Genomic DNA, 22761 nt, shown 5'->3' on the forward strand with positions numbered 1-22761 from the left:
AAACCAGGGAACCCCAGAGAGAAAAAAGGAGTTTAAATTCCAGAGCGTTCTTGACAAGCCTTTGGGTCCCAGATAGTTTGGGGCATGAGAAAGCAGAAGTGACTTCTGCTCGTTCTGGGTAAAGCATGTGATGGTGGCAAAGTTCCAAGAAAGTCTTCACCAGCAGGGAAACCAGGGGACCCTGAGCTCTCTCTGGGGAAAGGGCCTGAGCACCCTGAGGGTCCGATGACACAGGGGAGCTCTGACATGGGCCGCTGTCCCCAGTGGGACAGGGGACAGGCTAGAGAGACACAGGGAGCCGATGGGCTGGCGGCCGGAGCTGGAAGCGGGTATGGACACCGGGATCTGTGCGGGTGACTAAAGCCAGGTGTGATGAGGAACTGACTCTGCCTGGTCCTCCCCTCCTGGTGGTGCCCCCTCCCTCGCTCGTCTCAGCCACAAGGCCACCTTGAGGAGCATGGTGGAGAGGAAACCCCTGACTTGACTGAAAAAGCTAACAGAACAGAGTCCGAGAGGAACTGGCAAGAGAAGGCGGTCTGCCCATTAAGTACGACGGCCCCTGGAGATAGAAATTAAGTTCAGTTATTATTAAAGAACAGCGCTATAAGGTTTGCTTACCTGACGTGGTGGTTTATGAAACTCAGTGGAGTTGGGGTGAAGAGAGGGTGAGCTGAGGAAAGATGAAAAGTGGATTCTGGAAGGACCCAGAGGGCCAGGAGAGGGGGCTGGGAAGGTGTGCATTCCGGTATTTGCCAGGTGTCATCCCGGGTAACACTCTGTCACACACACACACACACACACACACACACACACACGCCTTGAGCATCCTGCCATCCCAGCGCCCAACCCAAAGGAACTCTCTGACGGTTGGAATCTGTATACTCATCTCTTCTGCAAAATATCCCACAACATCCAAGGAGGATGGCATGTACGATCATTTTATTGCTCGGGCAAAGGCTAGGCCGTGCCCACCGGCACTCTACCTGAAGCGTGAGAAGCAGCTAGAGTCAGTGCATCTTACACAAGCTCAGTGCTGGCCACAGAGCTCCCCCTTCACCCCCGCCCCCCCCCCTCGCCCCCTCGCGGTGGGGCCTGTGCTCACCACACTGCCCGCAGCGCAAGGGGTGGCCCTGGCGTCCACCCGGACTCCAGCCCGTTTCCCCAAACCCTCGTTCGCCCGGGGAAGGCCGTTTATAAAAAGCCTTGTGGTTTCCATGAAGCCACGACTGCACGCGATAGCTTGTGCCCCAAATCACCAGGAAACTCCAACGATGTTGGCTAAACGCCCCTTTCTTTCAGGGCTGACAAAAGACAAGCGTATCTATTATAAAACTAGAGCCCAGGTGGCTATCCCGCATGCAGTCAGACGCAGTGACAGCGATGGGGTGCGTGCATTCTCCTGGATTCAGGGACGCGGGGGACGCGGAGGACAGCTGCTGGGGACCGGCTGGCCGCCCCCGGGGGTCTCCCCGGATGCCCTCTCCTGCCGCCCTCCCCGCCCCCCGCGCCCGCCTCTCACGCGGCGGCCAGCCTGACGTCGTAGGTGACCATGTTGAAGTTGTCCCAGGCGAAGAGCTTCCTCTCCAGGGGGTTGTAGTCCACCATGCTGCTGTAGCCGTAGCGGTTCCGGAAGGGGATGGCCAGGGCCCGGCTGCCGCCCGTGCCCGTGTCGTAGGCGAAGTTGACGGCGGCCTCGGGCGCCGAGTAGCTGCTGACGGTGTACAAGGTGCCGCAGATGACGAAGGCGTTGGCCACCGACCGCTTCCGGATGTTGGTCTCCCAGGTCCGCTCGGGCTCCAGGCTCTCGGGGTTCAGCCTGGACAGGACGATGGTGCCCTGGGCCGCCTCGGTGCTGTAGATGGCCCACAGGCCCGACTCGTCCACCGCCAGGTCGATGTCGGTGTAGCCGCCCCAGGAGTACGGGAAGCGGCCGTGGTAGCCGGCCCCCGGCAGGTCCCTCTCGGCCCGCACGGTCCCGGTGGCCAGCTCGAACCGCACCAGCGCCCTGGACGCGGCCGCCTGGAAGTAGAGGCTGCCCCCGAGGACGGCGGCGCCCGTGCCCTCCAGCGGCCGCGGCAGCAGGTGCACCCTGGCCGGGGGGCCCTGCGCGAACTGGCCGGCGCGGCCGTACTCGAACACCCGGCGGACGTCCGTGCCCACCGTGTCGATCCTCCACGTGGTCTCCCGCGTGTAGGGGGGGACGGGCTTGGGGTCCCGCATCCACACCCCGTACTTGCCCGCGATGGTCTCGGCCGTGCGCAGCGTCACGGGCTCTCCCACCCACACGAGTTCCCCGCAGCCTGGAGAATGAGAAACAAAAACACAGGGGCTCACCGTAGTGTCTCCCAAGCCTGGAGCCCGGAGACGGGCCAGGAGCCGCTGGGACAGCCGCTGGGACAAGCCTGGGTTAAACCCTGGCTCCGCCCCCTGCCGGCTGTGTGGCTCTCAGTCGGTTACTCTGCAGACGAGGCCTCGGCCCTCTCCTTGGGGAAGGGGATGGTGACAGAGCTTTGGGTAGAAGGGCTGTCGTACGTCTCCAGTGTCACTACGCACCCCCAGTTCTTGGGTAGAGGGGACGGCCAGTCCACGCTGGGAGTGGACGGGGTCAGAACTGAACCTTGACAGAGGCTGCCCCGGGCTCCGGGCTGTGTGTGTCATATTCGACTTATCCTGGGGCAGCGTCTCATGTGTGTGCCCTGTGTTATTCCGTATGACTTTCATGTCTTCTTCGTCTCGTTATTTAAAACAATATATAAGACAGCCGAAACCGGTTTGGCTCAGTGGATAGAGCGTCGGCCTGCGGACTGAAAGGTCCCGGGTTCGATTCCGGTCAGGGGCATGTACCTTGGTTGCGGGCACATCCCCAGTGGGGGGTGTACAAGAGGCAGTTGGTCGATGTTTCTCTCTCATCGACGTTTCTAGCTCTCTATCCCTCTCAATTCCTCTCTGTGAAAAATCAATAAAATATATTTTAAAAAATATATATATATGACAAAAATCAGGTCATTATAATAATTGCTAGAGTTTTACAAGCCCTGATGGGTGGACCCTATATTTCAGGCATCATTTTAATGCAATAAAACCTGGATATAATTTTAAACATGCCATCAAGAGGTGGTTAAAAACTTAGACTTAGCAGAATCCTAAGTTTCTGTCCTTGACCGGGAACCTTCAGTTTCCTTAGAGAAGGTGCTTCTCTCTCAGGGAATCATATTAATATTTTTGAATATTTCCAAGTGCCCCGTCCCCAGGCAGGACCGGCAGTGAGAGCAGTTACTGTCCGCAACACGGAGGGGCACCGTTTCTGAAAACCACCGTCTTTGCCTTCACCTCAGGCTCTCAGAGCACCTTCACGTGGGGTCCTTGTACGTGTCCCAAGGACCCAAAGTTCAGCGACAGCCTCTGTGGCAGCCTGTGTGTCTGTCTGGCCCCGAGATACAGGTCAGAAGAATCCACTGGAAAACCTCACTGTTTGTGAGTCATCAAGCCAATGTGACCATCACGTGGGCGGAACAGACACATCTCCCTTCTCCCCGGGTGGGTGACGGGATCCCGAGGGTGGGTGACGGGACGCGGGCCTGGCTGGGGACAGTCTGGTTCGCCCCGGAGAGGGAGCACACGGGACTGGACGCAGAGGAAGACCGCGTGGGGAGTGACGAGAACACACGCAACGTCATACCCGGGTCCCCGCTGTCATTCCCCGGACGGCCAGGGGGGCGCTCCTTCAGGATTCGGGAGGCAGGCACCGCGGTTAACTCCGACTTCAGTTCCTGGAAGTCCGCGTTCTCCGGATCCCACCTAGAAGCTGGATTCAGAGAGAGAGAGACGGCGCCCGGCCTCAGGCGAGGAAGAGGCCGGTGCCTGGGCTGAGGATGGCCTTTCATAGGCTCCCCACGAGGCCTGTGAGGACGGTGAATGGGGGAGGGGAGAGGGAGGCACAGCTGGACTTCGCTGACAGCTGTTGGAGCTGGGGTTGCTCCCGTTCTCTCCACTTCGGTGAACGTTGGGGAAATTCCGGAACAAGAAGCTCACAAATAATAACCTGCATAGCAATGTGCAGAGCACGGCGCAGGCTGTTAGAAACAAGCTAAAGGCAGCATGTACTCCGTTAAGATCACTCCCACCAGCCGAAACCGGTTTGGCTCACTGGATAGAGCGTCGGCTTGGGGACTGAAAGGTCCTGGGTTCGATTCCGGTCAAGGGCATGTACCTTGGTTGCGGGCATATCCCCGGTGGGGGGTGTGCAAGAGACAGCTGATCGATGACTCTCTCTCATCGATGTTTCTAACTCTCTCTTTCTCTCCCTTCCTCTCTGTACAAAATCAATAAAATATATTTTAAAAAAAAAATCACTCCCACCGGAAGGCCTGGTTTCAGAGTAGGAACAGTGTATGGATCCGGGGATTCTGGGGAGGTCCTGGCTGCTCCTGGGGCGCCTGCGATTTGGTGATGAACATCCCCCCTCCGCCCGGGCATGATTTGGGGTTTCCTTTTCCCTTTGCCATGGACAAGCGTTCCTGTAAGAAGCAGCGTCTTAGGCTTGACACACTCCGTGGAAATATTCCGTCAGACCTCTTTCTGAGACCAGCGTTGGGCCAGGGAGAGCGGGCAGGAGTCCTACAGGATCTCAGGGGAGGGGAGAGGGGTGAGGACCCCGGTGAGACCTGGTCACCACACTGCCACACATCACGGCTTTGGCAACAGCCCTCTCTCATCATGGAGCCCCGGGGTCCCTGCACGGACCCCCCTGGCTCTGCCGGGCTCCTGCAGCCTGTGCCTGACCCCCCGGCCCGCAGCCGCAGGCTGCTGGTCGCTCCACCTGCACTCGGGAGGTGGCCTTTGCAGCTCTGGACCGGCTCCGGCCTCCTTCCCTGCTGTCTGATAGGCTGAACCCCACCTTCCGACGGAGGCCCGAACTCCTTTAAGTTTGTCCTTCCTCAGCCCGAGGGTGCCATGCAGAGTGCGCTTACAGCTCATGGCATCTCCTTTATCAGGGCTGAGCATTCTCATAGGGCTCTCCCTCCTGGGAGCAAGCCCACACCTTCCTACCCCTCCCTCTCCCCCCTCAGGGGTGCACCTCCCGAACCCTCATGGTCCCCTCAAGGTTTGCAACCAGGGGAGCCATGGGTAGCAGCCGCTCGTCTGGGTACCCCTGACCCTGTCCCCAGGCCCCCTTTTCTCTGACTTCCCAGTGAGCAAAAGCAGCCGCTCCGGTCAGTGTCTTTCCTGTAACCTTTCTGGCGACCAAAGCCACCCTGCGGGGCCCTCCTGCAGCTGCTTCTGTCCTCAGCCCTTCCCTGCCCCAGTCCCCAGCCTTAACAGATTCAGCTAACAAAAAACCCAACTCTTCGTATTAAATGTCCCCGACCTCACCAGATGGTTACCAGAGGGTTTGCAAAAAGCCTCAGAGATGTTTCTCTGTCTCCCTCTCTCCCTCTGCTCCCGCCCCTTCCCCCCCACCCCATCCCCGCCACTCTCCGAGGGAACCACACCTTAAGTGCTTTTGAAATAAACAAGAACCACAATAAAACATAATCTCAGGGAATGGCTCCCAGGGTGACGGCCGGGCCAGTTCTCAGTTGGCGGGCGGACTGGCTGGATGGGAAGCCCGCTGGCTTCTTCTCGGGTGTGTCAGCCAGAGCATCTGGCCACAGGCAGACTCCCAGACTAGAGCTGTCTGGCGAGAGGACCAAAGCCTGTGGAGAGGATGCAAGGCTTGCGGTCCAACATCCCAAAGGCAGAGAAATAGTTATGCAAAGGGGCCTGGACCGGGCTGGAAGTCCTGGCTTCCTAGCTCAGTATGGCCATGCGCCTGCTGTGCAACTTCGGGCAAGTTACTCGACCTCTCTGAGCCCCAGTAAGCCTAGCTCAAGGTATAAATAACATGGGTCTTCAGTAAGGACGTGTCAAAACAAAAGTTTCTCAGGAATGTTTTGAAATCATATCTCATTCTGAATATGGGGGGGGGGGAGAGGACATGAAAACATTGAGGACTTTATTCTATCAGACACCTCAACATGGTGAGGGCTTCGTTTCTATTAAAATTTAGTCCTTCTAGGGGGCAATGCTCATGTCGATTACAAAATTCTGTGAATCTGCATATTCTTCTCTATGCACCTCACCTCTGCTTTATAGACACGTAGAGAGATGAACCCAGAAACAGAATGTATTAATTTGCATGTGTGTAGTATACACAGGCAAGTGACATTATAATGATTTTTACTGTTATTTTCTGTCCTTGCCTGAAAAGTTAGGTCAGTATTGCATAAATGGGGAGGATGAAGAGACATTGAGTGCCACATCATTGCAGGTCCTCACGGGCCTCGAGGAAAGGGAAGACTAGCTGGGTGCTGGGTGCTGGGTGCTGGGTGCTGTCCCAACATGCCCAGTGTCTAGAATCAGCGTGTGCTATTGAATCGTTAGGCACACGTTGACATTTCGATCATTAAATGACATTTTAGAACATTTGCGGAGCTCGGGCAAAAGAGGCCCTTTGTAGCTACAATCCATTTCCTGGGAGGCTGCCCCCTGCTGGAGACCCAGCCCACGGTTCTAACCCAATGATAATCCCGTGAGGGGCTGTGAGCCCCATCCCGGGTGCAGTGGAGGGTCTGTGGTGTCCCCGGGGCATGTCCTGCCACCGCCTCCCGCCGTTGCTGTGGCAACCTGCCCGGTGCAGGTGCCTGGTGCTGGGACCTGGCCTCAGCTGCCTGCGGACTCACCAGAGGTTACTGTTTTGCCACAAACGGCTCACCTTTCTCTCTCTCTCTCTCTCTCTCTCTCTCTCTCTCTCTCTCTCTCTCTCTCTCTCTCTCTCTCTCTGTACATTCTTTGCTGAATCACTTGAAAGCACATTGCAGACCTCCGGACACCTCCTGACCACGATACCACATCTCACCCAAGGATCCGAACGTGAGTCCGGGAGCAGCCGCTCAGCAGCAGTCTGCTGGGCATTTCCTCACCAGTCCCCACGCTGCCCCGGCCGCTCTTCCCCTGGATGCCCGCGCCGGTCCAGGCTCACCCCTGCCCCCTGCCATTGGCCTCCCCGCTCCCTTCCATTCGGACATTAACATCCAGACCTGTGGTCGGCAAACGGCCGCTCGCGAGCCACATGGGGCTCTTTGGCCCCTTGGGTGTGGCGCTTCCACAAAATACCACGGCCCCGACGAGTCTATTTTGAAGAAGGGGCGTTAGAAGAAGTTTACGTTTAAAAAATGTGGTTCTCCAGAGAAATGTCAATCGTCGTACTGTTGATGTTTGCCTCTGTGGACTCATGAGTTTGCCGACCACTGGTCCCGCCGACCTGCCCCACACCTGGCTGGGCTGGCTCTCTTCCTCCTGATGGGGCGGCGTATTCAACAGGGAACGCCTAGGGGCACCATGTCACAAAAGTGACGCAAATCCCGTCTCCCCCGCTACCGGGGAGCGTGTGCCCCCCCTCCCCACCCCTCCCCGTGCACACACACACACACACACACGCCACCCCCAGGGCCACACTGGCCACGGAGCATCGCACTCAGCAGAAGCCTGGGCATCAGGGGGAAGAGCTGCCAGGGGCGGGGGGCGGGGGGAGGGGGGACTCCTGAGGAAATGCCCAGGCCGTGGTCCGGTGGCTCCGATGCAGAGGGTCTCGGATGGGGACAGCTCCCCAAACAGCACGCCGGGGAGCTGACCCAGGGCTACCACTGCGTCTTTATGTGGCCCCGGGAGGGCGTGGGGCACCTGTTACCATTTCATAGATCTCTTGCCACTTCGTACATGGAGGCCCTGTTAGCCCCCAAAGGGCAGGAACCAGCTGCTCTGAAAGAGGCCTCACAGCAGGATGGTTTTCTGAAAGGGGCCGCCCTCGGTGCGGCTCACCCGGCCCTCCCCGGCCTCCCTGTGCCCAGGGCCGTGAGAGCGTGGTCCCGGGCGGGCGCACAGTCCGCACCACGAACCTGGCTGGGACCGTCGGGAGGTAACGTGCTGGGAATGGGTGAGCGATGGCTTTGCCCTCCTTCCTCCGCCTGCCTCGTGCTGATGTGCGGTGTCAGGGAGGGAGGAGGGGGCAGGCAGGGCACGCTGCTGCCACCTTCTTACCTGGGGGCGCCTCCGGAGAGGGGCTGCGGGCCTGGGGACACTGGTCCCTCCGCAGCCTCTCCAGCTCCTGGCGGCTGCGCTCCAGCCTCCGGGCCAGGTCCTCGTTCTCCGCCTCCAGCACCGCCTTGTCCCGGAGGAGGTCGCCGCGGGCCGCCTCCAGCTCCCGGGCGCGGCTCTCCAGCTGGTCCCGCTCCCTCCGCAGGGCGTCCGGCTCCCCCGGGGGCCCCTCCGAGGGCTGCGCCCCGGTCAGCCGGCGGAGGAGGCCCTCCAGGGAGCGGAGCCGGGCCTTGGTGCTCTCCAGCTCGGCGCGCTGGCTGCCGCTGTCTCTCTGCAGGTCCCGGATGGCCTGGCCCTGCTCGGGGCAGCTGGCCTCGGCGGGGCTGGCCACGCTGAAGGTGTACTGGCACCGGCCGCCCTGGTCGTTGGCCTTGTGGAGCCGGGCTGCCCCGGCCACCTCGCCCCACAGCAGGCAGCCCAGCAGCAGCAGCAGCTGGACGGCTGGCATCGTGGGCGCGTGGCCGCAGGGCTGTGCACGGAGCCCCCGGGGCAGAGGCTGGGCTGCAGGGCTGTGCACGGAGCCCCCGGGGCAGAGGCTGGCTGCAGGGCTGTGCACGGAGCCCCCGGGGCAGAGGCTGGCTGCAGGGCTGTGCACGGAGCCCCCGGGGCAGAGGCTGGGCTGCAGGGCTGTGCACGGAGCCCCCGGGGCAGAGGCTGGGCTGCAGGGCTGTGCACGGAGCCTCCGGGGCAGAGGCTGGGCCAGGCTCCCTCTGGAAGGCTCCCTCTGGAAGGGAGGTGCCCCGCGGGGTGGCCCCGCCGGGTCATATATACTGGGAGCCGGCCCTGCAGGGGGCAGAGAGGTGGCCACGTGAGGCCGGGTGGGGCCCGCACAAGTGGCTTGATTTCACACTGCCGGCAAGACGCTTAGACAACGACTTTCCAGAAGTCTGTTTTGAATTTCTTTTTTTAAAAAAAAAGTCCCACTCCACGCATCACACGTCCCCATACTATCCCTCTACCCCCTTCCCCCACCCCAATTTTGCACACACACCCTCACACGTGCCCACCGCATCCAGCATGACCACCGTGGACAGATTTAACGAGGGTTTGTTTCCAGCTCCTGTTCCCAGTTATGCTGCAGACTCTGCTGGGAACCTACTCAGGCTCAGGCACGGTGCTAGGAACCAGGACACAGCCCTGCCTGAGGCACAGTCCCTGTTCCCTGCGGCAGCGACAGAGACCGGGCCAGCCAGGCACCCGGGCAAAGGGCCACCAGGCTCCAGGAGGGCGGAAGCAGAACTCTTCCCTTGTCCCTGGCTTTACAGCAAGTGTGGGTGTGTCTCTGGGAGAACGCTTTTTTTTTTCTTTAAAAAAATTTTTTTTAAATATATTTTTATTGATTTTTTTTACAGAGAGGGATAGAGAGTGAGAAACATTGATAAGAGAGAAACATCTATCAGCTGCCTCCTGCACACTCCCCACTGGGGATGTGCCCGCAACCAAGGCACATGCCCCTGACCAGAATCGAACCCGGGACCCCTGAGTCCACAGGCCGACGCTCTATTCGCTGAGCCAAACCAGTCAGGGCTCTTTTAAAATATTTATTAATTGATTCCAGAGAGAGGGGGGAAGAAAGAGAAATAGAGAGAGAGGGGTGAGGGAGCTATTTGTTTGTTGTCCCACTTATGTAAGCATTCATCGGCTGATTCTTTATGTGCCCTGATTGGGGATCTAACCCACAACCTTGGTGTATCGGGACAACCCTCTATCAGCCAGAGCTTTGGAAGAACTTTCTTATGCCAGTCTTGCATTGCAGGGACCAATGTCAATATTAGTCTCTACTGTGTGTGTGTGTGTGTGTGTGTGTGTATGCACACACATGTCTGCACAAGGTCCATGAACCCATGAACCTCACTGATAAAATCTCTGGAACTCTTCTCAGGAAGATGTTTTAAAATGCATAGGTTTGCAAAGAAAATGCATGACATTGAAATACTATAATCAAAGTATTTAGAAAATTTGAATACACCTATCCTTTATTAGCCTGTTAAGATCCAGGTCTGCCTGGGGTGGGGTGGGATCTAATTTCAAAGTAGTTTTGGATGTAAATGCCATCACATCTTTGGTGGTAACAGAGTCGCAGGCCCTGCTAAAGCAATGTTAGATGTATGGCTGTATCCACAAGGCAGTGAAATGTTCAACCTAAATCTTAGTTAGAGGGTGGTGACAATAAAGATGTATTTTTTTTCCCCACCCAAGTTTATGGGATTTCTGAGCCCTACGTTGAAAATCCCTGTTCTATATGAATAAGCCAAAAGGGAAAAAAAACAAAAAAACAAAAAGTAAACAAACAAATGAAAAAAAAACCCTCACCAGCTATGCCAAGAGGAGGTCCATGCAAATCAGAACGTGAGATGTGGCCTCACACATAACTTTTAAATAATGTTTGCCAAGAACATCTCCGATACCTGCGAGGTGAATATTTCTGATAGCATCTTCAATTCTGGTGACGTGAATGTTCCAGATGTGCGTGGCTGACTTACCTGGAAAGGGGGAAAATAAATTTTGCTCAAAAGATTCTATTCTTATTTGAATAATTCTAAAGTTAGACTTGAACTTGAAACATTTGCAAATCGGTGTGCGCTTACTGCTGACTAAAGGGTACTATTCTTAGTTCCTGAATCAGATTAAAAAAAAAAAAATTACCAAAATGTGTGTGTGTGTGTGTGTGTGTGTGTGTGTTTAAAGATATCATCAGCAAGATCTGGCTCGAATCTGTTTGGCTTTCCTGGTAAAAGATGGCTCCTGTACAGCCAACTCCACAGCGGAAAAGGGTCCAGATAAAGCAAAGCTTTACTAATTCTGTTTGCTCAGGTGATTGCTGGTAAAGGAAGAGCATGGGCCTAGAAGCCATTGGTTTCCTTTTGGCGGTACAGCCATGACGTGTATAACACAGGGGCATAAGTCTGTAGTTCCCAGGGTGTTCCAGTTCACCCCTCAGCCCGTCAGTGAACCTTTGTGTTGTCATTTCCACCCTCATCTCTCCCCCCCCCGCCCCCCCCCCCAAACTCTGTCCTTCTCTTTACCTCCCCCAGCCTGCAGGCCGGTCCGTGGCATGAACGGTCACTGTTGAGCTGTGTGGATGCTCATCAGGGGTGTGGAGAGGAACAACCCTTGGCATTTTCACTGGGTCCAGCCCTGGTCTGAAGGCTAGTCCTTCTCCATGTTCCTTATGGCTCCTGGCAAAAGCCACTGTCCATGGTGAAGGGAAGAATGTGTGGCCGTTGGCTTCATGGAGCTCTCCGCAATCACCGTGGTTCCCATCCTTTCTTCCCCTGGGGCTCAACGTGATAAGGACTGCCAGCCCCCCCCCCCTCCCCCCAACCCCATCTGCTGGCTCTTAGCACCTTACCCCCAAAGCCTGCATGGAATGCCGGGGCCACGAGGGCCCTTCCGATGAGAAAACAGAGGGGCCCAGAGAAGGAGAGGGACCTGCACAGGGTCACACAGCCCATGAGTGGCAGAACCAGAGGAAAGCTGAGCTCTCCTGATGCTGAGGTTTCCCACCTTCTTCCAAAAGCCAAGACCACACAATGCCCAGGGGTTGCCCAGAACAGACAAAAGGTTCCCGTCTCTTTCCCCCAGGAACCGATGCTCCAGGACCGTGGTCGGCAAACGATGGCTCAAGAGCCACGTGCGGCTCTTTGGCCCCTTGAGTGTGGCTCTTCCCACAAAATACCACGGCCTGGGCGGGTCTATTTTGAAGAAGTGGCTTTAGAAGAAGTTTAAAAATTTTGGCTCGCAAAAGAAATGTCATTCGTCGTCCTGTTGATACTTGGCTGTGTGGACGAATGAGTTTGCGGACCACTGAGCTCGGACATGGGGGACCTCCCTGTGTTCCTTCAGTGGAGGCCTTCCCGGGAGGAACACGTGTGCACCGCCCTGGCGTTTAACTGTGATTTTGTGAAACTGCATCCTCTCACCAGCGAGAAGGACATCCTCTCCCCAAAGCAGAGCGCGGGGTTCACTGCGAGACACAGGAAACGCCCAGCTTCCCTGAGCAGCAATGACCATCTGGCCAGCTCAGCCTGCCCTCTTCGCCTTCCTGCCTCCCCCAGCCCCGGGCGGGGGCCAGGCCCGCACTCCCCCCCCCTCTGCCCCACCCCCTGGAATTCTCCTGGACCCGGAGACCGCCTTCCCGCTGAGGAAACACTGTCCCCTCCAGCGTCTGACCGCGTTCCAGCTCCGTGTGTTGTTAGACGGTGTTCCGTCTCTCCGTTTCCTTCCTGGCGCCTGGAGCCAGGGAGTCTCCCTCCCGCCCAGATGCTCACAAGCAGCCAGGAAGATGCTCCTGGGAGCGGTCCCGCCAGCTGCAGGGCTAGGCTAACTGTTGCTGGAGCAGCAGCGGGAGGCGCTGCCGTGCAGGATGGAGGCGGCAGGGGGCGCTCGGGGGCAGCAGCCTCAAGGCCCATTGCGCTCATTTCCCTTCGGTTTAAGCTGGTTGGCTACTGTTTAGCTCTTCCGCGAGAAACTGTCACCCCGAGAAGGTAGGGCTGTGGCTGCGTTGCTCACCGTTTATGTCCCCCCAGTGTCTGGCCGATGTCAATGCTCAAAATATCGTCAGTGGAGGCATGGATGGACACATCATTCCAGCAGACAAAGAACATGAAGGTCCCTAAGGAATCGGAGCAGAGCCTCCCGTGGCACCATCGTCTAGGCCAGTGGTCGGCAAACTCAGTCCACAGAGCCAAATGTCAACAGTATAATGATGGAAATTTCTTATGAGAGCCAAATTGTTTAAACTTCTTCAAAATAAGTTTAATGCCATGTCTTCAAAGTAGATAGTTCCTCCCGAATTTATGTTACAAGATGTTGCTAGATGGTATGAGGGCTAAGAATCATTTCCCTATAAAATAGCTGCCCCTTAATGTGCCCAGGCTGTACAGTAGGAGTTTTACATATAGAGTCTGTCGGAGTCTATCATCCTCTCAACCAGCCTACTGGAGGGTCAATATTCTCCCCACATCACTAGTTTCTGAGTCTTGAGGAGAGACACATGGGTAATTTGGGGAGCTGGGATGTGAACCCAGCTTCTTTCCTGCCCTGGCCCTGGCCTCCCTCGGTGACAGGCTGGTTCTTCCTTATTTGACTGGAGGTAAGTCAGCTTCCCAGTAGATAGTACCCCAGCATGACATGTATTATTTTTTTTTAAATGTATTTTATTGAATTTTTACAGAGAGGAAGGGAGAGGGATAGAGAGCTAGAAACATCTATGAGCCGAGACCTGTTTGGTTCAATGGATAGAGCGTCAGCTTGGGGACTGAAAGGTCCTGGGTTCGATTCCGGTCAAGGGCATGTACCTTTGTTGTAGGCATATCCCCAGTAGTGGGTGTGCAAGAGGCAGCTGGTCGATGACTCTCTCTCTCTCATCGATGTTCCTAGTTCTCTATCTCTCTCCCTTCCTCTCTGTACAAAATCAATAAAATATGTTTTAAAAAAAATCGATGAGAGAGAAACATCAACCAGCTGCCTCTTGCACACCCTGCAGTGGGGATGTGCCAGCAACCAATGTACATGCCCTTGACCGGAATTGAACCTGGGACCTTTCCACAGACTGATACTCTATCCATTGAGCCAAACCGGTTTCAGTGAGCTGACATGTATTGTTGAGAGAGGGGAATCATCACTAGAACCTTTCCATCTGTTCATTCCCTTCCTGAATTCTTTTATTCCACGGAGAACAGAAAATGTCTTCCCTGCTGACCAGTTAAACCCAAGCAACAGATTTCGGTACGCACGACTCCGAGGGGCTTTGAATGAGCACTGCCTGGCGGTATATCTTATTTTTGAAGATAGAACTGTGATCTCCCACCTGCAAAACTAAGTCATGACAGAATGCCAGGAAGGTAGGCACTCACGCTGGCAATCTGGCTCTACATGAGAACAGTTTGTTCTTTAAAAACCCAGCTATGGTAGGCTGGGGAATTTCAAAAGAAAGAGCTGTTTTCTTTGCCCCATTGTCGAAGCAGAAAAACAGCGGATGTGGAAACTCAGGAGATGACTTGTGTCAATGACCCGGAGCATCTGATGGGAATGACACGCATTGCAGATCGCCCGTGGCTGTAGTTCAGGTCCAGCAGGTTTCCTAACACGCTCCCAGTACCCCAGGCTGCTCTTCCACAAAACCCAGCCGGCCTGTGGTCAGGGAAGTCCGAATGATTTTACCCTTAGCACCGGCGAGACTGAGTAAAAAAGGAAAATCTGCTAAAAACAAAAACAGACAAATAAAATCCAGGAACATTGTGCAGCCCACATTAAATATAACTGAACAATTCTAACGGAACCTCCTTTCCTGGTATTGCGGCATTTTAAGTGGGTTCGGCACTCTTTCTGGGACCTCGCTTCACTCGTGTGGCAGCAACCCCCTCGTCTCCTGGGCCCCTCTGGTTGTCCTCTGATCTTAGCTGGGTCCTTTTCTTCCTTCTGACCAGTGCTCTTTCTATCAATTGCTACTGTGATATTGTGATTGATAAGAAATATATATATATTTGATCATCTAAATCAGTGTTTCCCAAAGTGTGGTAAGCGTACCCCCATGGGTACGGGAAGAGTTTGGTGAGGGTACGCGTTGCACCGGAGTTTGGTGGGGATATGCACTGCACCGTGCTTAGCTGCGCCTCATTCTACGTTCTCACGAGTACGAGGGGTACTTGGCGTTACGAAAATTATAGAAAGGGTACACATATGTCAAAAGTTTGGGAAACAATTCTAAATGATCAAATATATATATATATATATATATATATATATATATATATATATATATATAATTCTTATACACATTTGGTCTTGGTCCATAGTTCCTGACTCATAACGCCCTAAACCTGTGGTCAGCAAACTGTGGCTCGAGAGCCACATGCAGCTCTTTGGCCCCTTGAGTGTGGCTCTTCCCACAAAATACTATAGCCTGGGCGAGTCTATTTTGAAGAAGTGGCGTTAGAAGAAGTTTAAGTTTAAAAAATTTGGCTCTCCAAGGAAATTTCAATCGTTGTCCTGTTGATATTTGGCTCTGTTGACTAATGCGTTTGCCGACCACTGCCCTAAACCCTTGGAATTCCCTGAGTGATGAGAGTATAGAGGTGTCTTTTGTTATATTAATGAGGTGGCTCTTGGACCCCACCTGAGGATGGGGGCTGGTTGTCATGGCAGCCAACCAGATGGTTAGAGAGTTGGACAGTTCAGTGCCCTCCCCACCCCACCACCCTCCCACCTCCAAGGAGCAGAGAAGACCTGGAGGTTGAACCAATTGCCAACGGCCAATGATTTAATCACCCACAGCGATGCAATGAAGCCTCCACCAGAGCCCCACAGGATGTGGCTCAGAGAGCTGGTGGGCGCGTGGAGAGCGGGGGACAGTGCCGCACCTGGAGAGGGCACAAAGCCTGCACCCCCTCCCCATCCCTGCTCAGGCCTCTCTTCCATCTGGCCCTTCCTGAGCCGTATCTTCTGACAGTAAGTCAGTAATGTAGTCAGTAAAATGCCTCTCTGCCTTGTGAGCCGCTCCGGCAAATTAAACCTTGAGGAGGGGGTCCCATCGGCAGCGGGTCTGGCAGACGGGCAGTGAGAGCCTGGCCTGCGCCTGGCGTCTGAAGTGCGAGTGTGTGTGTGTGGGGGGGGCGGGGGTGGGGGGGTGGGGGGGTTGTGTGTCTTGCAGGACGGAAGCCTTACCCTGTGGAATCTGATGCTGCCTCTGGGAAGACAGTGTCAAAATTGAGTTGAATTCTTAGACACCCTGGCTTTTGCCTTGCTGAGGGTTGTTTGTTGGTGCGGGGAACTCCTTCCCCGACATTGGAAACTGGGTCTCAGAAGATCCGACAGACCTACCTTCCCACACAGCTGCTTGGGGAGCCCATGGGTGGTAGCCGGCCTCCATCATGGCCTCCAAGATCCTGCTTCCTGGCATGCAGCTAGATTTCAAGTTCAAATGCACTTTCCATTTTAGGTAATATTTGTTTGCCACCATGCACGGAGTGTCTTTTATGTTCCAGACATTGTGCTGTGAACTCAACCATCAATGCCTGTCTTAGCGTCACTGCCATCCTGCGAGGCAGATGATTTTAGACCCAGCGTACTGGTGGGGAAACGGAGGCTCAGAGGCTCGCCGGAGGTCATGCACCTAGAAAGCCGTGGAGCCAGGATTTGGGTAAATGGCTCTCCCTGGCTCTTCACCTCACACTCTTCTGCTGTGCCTGGTGCTTGCCCTGCCCTGGCACTTGACCCTGGGCTGCGGCCTGTTAACTTTTTACAAGATGGAAAAACTGACTGTGTTTATATGCTGGAGGGGCAGAGCCAGCGGGGCGGGAGGAGTGTCCGTCCTAAGGATAACAACAGCTGGCGTTTGTTAAGTATCGCCCTGCGCCAGCCGCCGTGCTGAGCGTGGCACCGGATGGCATGCCTGGCCTTTCGTAACGCCCTCATAAAGCGGGTACTGATCACTGGCACATGAGAAAGGGGGCATTTTGTCCGCGATCGCCCAGAGAGGGTGATGGAGAGACTCGTGCAGCGGGCTGAGCTGCTTGCTGCGCTCGGAAGCGCAGAGATGGCTCTTTCCAGCTCCTGCAGTGAGCCCCTGGTCAATGCCACGTGCCGGGTTTACGTTCACGATGACGCTGTGATTTCCCTCAGGGTGCGCATGTGCACGTCTCCCCTTTAAAAGTCAGAAAAGCGCGCCTGCGTGGCTGTGACTTGCTCCAAGACTTCCTCTGTTCTCCTTCAATGCTCCGCCATGCCTTAGGATGGATGCGGGGGCTGCATCCTCCCGTCATTCCTGGCCCGTCTCCAACACGTCCTACGTGGTAAACTGGAGTGGGAATTCCTAGCTGAGGAAAGTGATGCTCTGAGAGCAGGAAGTTGGGATTGGGTGGCTGTACCACCCTTCTAATGAGCCTGAACTCCACTGTTGGGATGGAGACAATACAGGCAATTATACCTTCGTGTGTTTTTTTAATTTTTTTTTATTGATGATTTGGAGAGGGAGGGAGAGAGAAACATTGATCAGCTGCCTCCTGCATGCCCCCTATGGGGGATAAGCCCAAAACCCAGGCATGTACCCTGACTGGAATTGAACCAGCGACTTTTTGGTGCACAGACCAAAGCTCAACCAAAGGAGCCACATCGGCCAGGGCCCTTGCTTTTTTTTTTTTTTTTTTTTTTTTTTTTTGTATCTTTGTAAAGACTTTATTCTGTTTCCAGATAGACTATTGACATTTACATGTTATTTTAAACACAACTAAGACACAGCTAACTGAAGTAAAATATACAGGAAGTTTAGGAGGTAGAAGACACCCAGGAGAAAACCTGAAGGATTAGCTTACTTTGCCCGCCTAGGAACAGCGGGACTTGTAGAATTCATCCTGGCCCTGTAAGTACTTGTTGACCCTCCCAGAGAGCATATTGTCCTATAGCGTCTGAGAAATCGGTGAATAACTGGGTTTTCCATTTTATGAAAGTACAAAGCATTATGTTAATCGTAGGCCTTTTGACAGAATCCAGTATCTCTTCATTAAAGAATACTTTCATTAAGTGTGCAATAAGACTGGAAATGTGAGGGGGGGAAAAAAGCACAAAAAGGAGTAAAAGAAGTCTGGAAACAAGCTGGAAAAGGCCTTTTGCTTTTTTTTGTAAGAGATCATGTAGATTATATTGCCCTAAATGACAGAATTTGGGATTTTTTGAAAGTGTCAGATGTTTATCTTAAGTTTTCATCGATTTCCTCTGGGTTGTAGAGATGCCCTGTATTTGCTTTCTGATTCAATAATTTAATAAGATTTCATTAACAAATAGTGAAAAGAAAAAGTGTTCTTTTTTTTCCAGTTGCTTTTGACCATGGAAAACTCTCAGTCCTACTTTTGATATACAGGCATGGCACTGTTTAAAATTTTCCTAAAGAAGGCATTTCTTTAAAGAAAAATGTGATGCACATTCTATTTTGGTCTAATCATAAAAATTTTCTGAAAAAAAATCAGGAGTAAATCATTGAAAATATGTTAAGCCCTAGCCAGTTTGGCTCAGTGGATAGAATGTCAGCCCTCAGACTGAAGGGTCCCGGGTTTGATTCCCATCAAGGGCATGTATCTGGGTTGTGGGCTCGATCCCTAGTTGGGGGTATGCTGATCAATGATTCTCTCTCATCATTGATGCTTCTCTGTCTCCCTCTCCTTTCCTCTTTGAAATCAATAAAAATATATTTTTAAAAATGTTGAAACGAGGGTAGGAAATGTAATATAAATTCATGATGAATGAGGAGCTGGGAGAGGGGGAAAAAGGGTCACAAGGAGAAAGACCGTGAGCATGTTATGACTTTTATATGTAAGTGGCCAGCAAATAGTCTCCAAAATGTTTACATCGGTTCCCATTTTCCGAAGTCCCATTCCTTACACCTCATTTGCTCTTCACAACAACTGGTATATCAGTTAGGGATGCTTCCATCTGCGAGAAACAGGGAGTCTGGCTGAAAAAGGTGGAGGTTGTTTTTCTCATTTAACAAGTGTCTGGGGATAGGCGTGGTGGCCCAACAGTGTCATCGGGACCCGGCGCCTTCCACGCTCCTATTTGGATAAGAATGCTGGCTTCTCACCCTCACAGCCACCGAAGACGGCTGCACCAGCAGCACGTCTGGGTGGAAGGCGGGGAGGAGGAGGAGGAGGGAAGAGAGCATCAGGGACATCTTTGCTCTTATGAGAAAAGCAAGAACTTTCCTCACAGGCCTCTCCCTGGCCCGGGAGAGCGGGAATGTAGCCATGTCGCTTCCTCGGCCTGTCCGTGGTGGAGGTCAACAAGAGCGAAGCATTGGGGTGTGGAAATCTGGTGCACCAACCAGTCGTACGGACCACAGTCATATTAGGTTCATCTTCAGCTTACAGAGGAGAAAGCTAGTGTGTCTTGTGATCATCAGGTGCAGGGAGGCAGGGCTGGGCACACGCTTCGGTCCCCTAAATTCTGCACCCCTGTTATTTCCACTGTCGTTCTCAACCTATCCACACTGCTACCGAAAAGGGTGACAGGAAGTGTTTGCAATGGGGCTGTCTTCCGACCCACCCGTTTTTAAACCAGTAGTTTTATATCAATATAGTACATGGTATTTTTTTTTTATCATGGTTGTGTAATAAACACCATTCTTCTACTTTTATGAGTGTGTTTACAACCACGAAGCTTTAAAAACATGGGTGTGAGCATCGTTTATAATGGCAGAACACTGCAGATTGTCTCCCATTTCCAGTTCCCCTTCTTTCCCTCCTAAAAGCCAGGTTTACTGAAGTGTAATTTTCATTCAGTAAAATTCACCCTTTTTATGTGTGTGAGTTTTGCTAAAAATGTACAGTTATGTGACCACCATCACAATCAAGATACGGAGCATTTCTCTTGTCCCCAAAACATCCCCCTTCTCACTGGCCCTGGGTCACCACTGATCTGATTTCCGTCTATAGTTTCACCTTTTCAGGAATGTCCTCCAAGTGAGGATGTTACTGTGCAGGCTCCTGTCAATCAGCACGGATGCTTTTGAGATGGTCCCTGTTGGTGCTCGGACCAGTAGCCCACCCCTTCCCACTGCAGAGCAGCCTTCCGCAGCTGGGTGCACCGTCGCACGTTTAACCTCCTAGCAGCCGACAGTGACGGGTGGCTTTTAATTTTGGACGAATAGGGATGTGTTATTCCTGGGGCTGCCATAACGAAGTACCACACCCTGAGCGGCTTAAACAACAGAAACGCATTGTCGAACAGCGAAAAAGCGAGGGGAGGGAAAAACAATTACCAACGAGAGGAAACGAAGGGGAAGCTTGGAGCTGTCTCCTGAGAAGCTGGCGCTGCCTTGCCCTTGGCACCCATGTGCTGGCCCAATGGGTACTCAGGGGCCCAGAAGCCCCCGAGGTGAGAAGTGATTTAAACATGGATCCCCAGTAATACTCCTGCAATGCTCGGCAGGAGGGATGTAAAACTGGAAAGCAACGTCCATGGGGTTCCCACCCGGAGAGAGGCCCCCTCCTAACCGGAGGGCCCATCTGCCCCCAGCGACAGCCGGCCGGCGGGCACTGCCACGGGAGCCTCCTGTCATTCCCACAGTGATAGGAAAGAGAACATAAAACTCTGTGGAAATAACGGGAGACCTGAAATCCTAAAAAAAAAAAAGCAACATGGTACTTTAAAAACAGAACAGGCAGATTGGAAAAGGAAAGATAGCTTTCTAACAATGGCAAATGCAGTCAGATGTTTGAGGGCCATTGTCTGAGGACTTCCGAAAGCAGCCCTGCCCAGTGTGACAAACACACAGGTCGAAGAGCAAATCTACAGGTTGGGGAAATAAAATAGGGGGAAATATTAGGGGGAAATAAAACCGATGCGCTGCAGGAGAAATGGAAAGACAGTCCAAGATCACACCCACGAGAAATAAAAAGATATAAAATGTGCCTGAAATTAAGATGCCCGGGAGGCTGCCCAATTTCCTTTAGGATGTGCTCCTTGGCAGTTTTTTTCTTGATAGAAAAGAGACTGCTACAAGGCAAGATGCTATTTAGTTGTTGTTTTGTTTTTGTTTGTTTGTTTTGTTTTTTTCCCATTTTAGGAACTTAAAAAAAATGGCAAAAAGGAAAGTTTTAAGAAAGAATCTGGTCTTTAGGAATATCAGGATGCCACGCCATGAAAGGGTCTCTTATTAGGGAAGTAGAATTAATTGCAAAGCGATTAAAAAAGGGTATGGTTTCTGTGAAGGTAAAGGCGATTAGGACAGACAGTAACTCTGGTCAGACATTTGCTATCCAAACTCTGCATGCAAGAAGTTTTTTTTAAAAAAATCTTTATGGGCAAATGGGAGAAATAACAGTTCGATGTAGATGCTTAATGCTTGATTGAGTTCAAAGTGAGAAGGCAGCCAAACGTTGAATATGTTTCTTTAAGCCAAAGAGTTGTGGACGAAGTGGGAAAGTTATGTTCACAGTTAAAGTGCTTCTTGGTAAATCATCCTGATGTTCTCAGTCACATCTGGATCAAGTTTGTAACTGGCGGCGGGGGGTGGGGGGGTGGGGGTGGGAGGGGAGGAATTGGGGGGGTCATGGCCAAATCCAAGGATCCAATATTTACTTGGAAATAGCAACTACGGTCATGAGCAGAATGCCAAGGAGGAAACGATCAGTCTCTTTAGAGCTGACTTGTACGTCCAGTTAATAGAGTACAACAGGCGTCTGATTACAATCGCCTCTCAGAAATAACACGCATCCTCGCAAGCGGACAGAGGGCAAGCCGCAGGCCGGGCAGCCTGTGTACAAACACTGGGCGGGGCTGCTTGTGGAAGTCCTCAGACAACAGTGACCTTCAACTAGTCTTTCCTGTAATAAAACAAGGAAGAGACCATTCCACATTTTAAAAGTAGATTGGTAAGAAATCTTAGCGGCATGCTTCTGGGAAAGCTATTTTTTTCCTCTCCCCCTAACCCCCTCTCCCGCCCCACTTATGGGCATGCTGTCCAAAATTCGAACCCTGCTGGCCAAGTTTCCAAGATAAACATCACGTTGAGGCCCTAGAGTGGGCCTTGTCTTGAAAGCTGATTTAGTTTGGAAATAGGGGTGAAGGGAGAGGAAGAGTAGTTCTTCACTAAAAGGAATATGGATTTCGAAAATAGCTAAGGAGTTTGAAATGCCTGGCTTTTGTTCCTGGCGCTGTGCTTCTCCTGGCAATTCTAGGCGCAGAGAACGAAGGCAAAGCCAACTTGGCCAAACCCAGAGCTGGCTGTGGACCTGGAGGAAACTCGAGGGTGAGAGCCATCAGGAAGCGGGAATTGGGCTATGCGTATCGAGACCAGTTTTAAAAGGCAATAAACTTTTTGGGAGAGCAGGATTGTGTAAAACGTTTGGGGAAAACATAAGCTTTATAGAAAAGCCAGGAAAAAAAATTGCCGCGATTTAAGATGCAGATCAGGAAAAAATGTTCCATAGGATGAAATGTGGAGAGAATGAGGGGAAGTCCCAGAAATGAAAGAAAAGGTTTGGCTTCGTGGTTGGCTGATATCTGTTTGAAATAGGCGGTTTCAAGACGTTTCTTTGAAATCTGCCTTCACAATGCCGAAGAAGCCCCTTGACTCAAGAAAAGTAGGATGAGAGATAAGTTTCCCCTTAAAGGGTAGTAAATAGGTTCAGTTCGGTGCTTGCCAGCAACATGGAAGGGGAGAGGGGAAAAAGTTGCAAAAACAATGCTATTTTTTCCAGTTTTCTTATAAAAGAAGCCATTGTTCACTGACCTGGTAACACTTTTTTCCCCCCCACTAAAAAAATTCTACTTTTTTAGAATGCTAAAAAAATTTACTTCTTCATTCTTCATTTTGTGATGATATAAAGTACTCAAGACTTGTTTTAAATGCTTTCAAGCATAGTTCTGATGATGTCAGGAAGGTGCAAAAATTAATGTTTTAAAAATTGTATATAGCCGAGGCCGGTTTGGCTCAGCGGTAGAGCATCGGTCTGCGGACTGAAGGGTCCCAGGTTCGATTCCGGTCAAGGGCATGTACCTTGGTTGCGGGCACATCCCCGGTAGGGGGTGTGCAGGAGGCGGCTGGTTGATGTTTCTCTCTCATCGACGTTTCTAGCTCTCTATCTCTCTCCCTTCCTCTCTGTAAAAATCAATAAAATATATATTTAA

At 52.7% G+C, this 22761-nt stretch overlaps 1 protein-coding gene across 2 annotated transcripts; it reads right to left on the reverse strand.

Moving 5' to 3' along the window:
* Positions 1–922: 922 nt before the first annotated feature.
* Positions 923–8678, reverse strand: MYOC (myocilin). Of its 2 annotated transcripts, none has more exons than XM_084865994.1 (3): positions 8080–8678; positions 3680–3805; positions 923–2300 (listed from the first exon to the last, which is right to left on the reverse strand). In XM_084865994.1, exons 1-3 carry the CDS (start codon positions 8582–8584, stop codon positions 1516–1518), a joined length of 1416 nt encoding a protein of 471 aa, XP_084722120.1. In that variant the 5' UTR covers positions 8585–8678; the 3' UTR covers positions 923–1515. The 2 variants fall into 2 exon arrangements, with proteins under 2 accessions (XP_084722120.1, XP_084722119.1); XM_084865993.1 differs by having other exon boundaries at positions 3680–3798; positions 8061–8678.
* Between the last annotated feature and the right edge of the window lie 14083 nt (positions 8679–22761).

Source organism: Pipistrellus hanaki (genome assembly GCF_964339955.1).
Source record: "Pipistrellus hanaki genome assembly, chromosome: 18".
NCBI classification, from domain to species: Eukaryota; Metazoa; Chordata; class Mammalia; order Chiroptera; family Vespertilionidae; genus Pipistrellus; species Pipistrellus hanaki.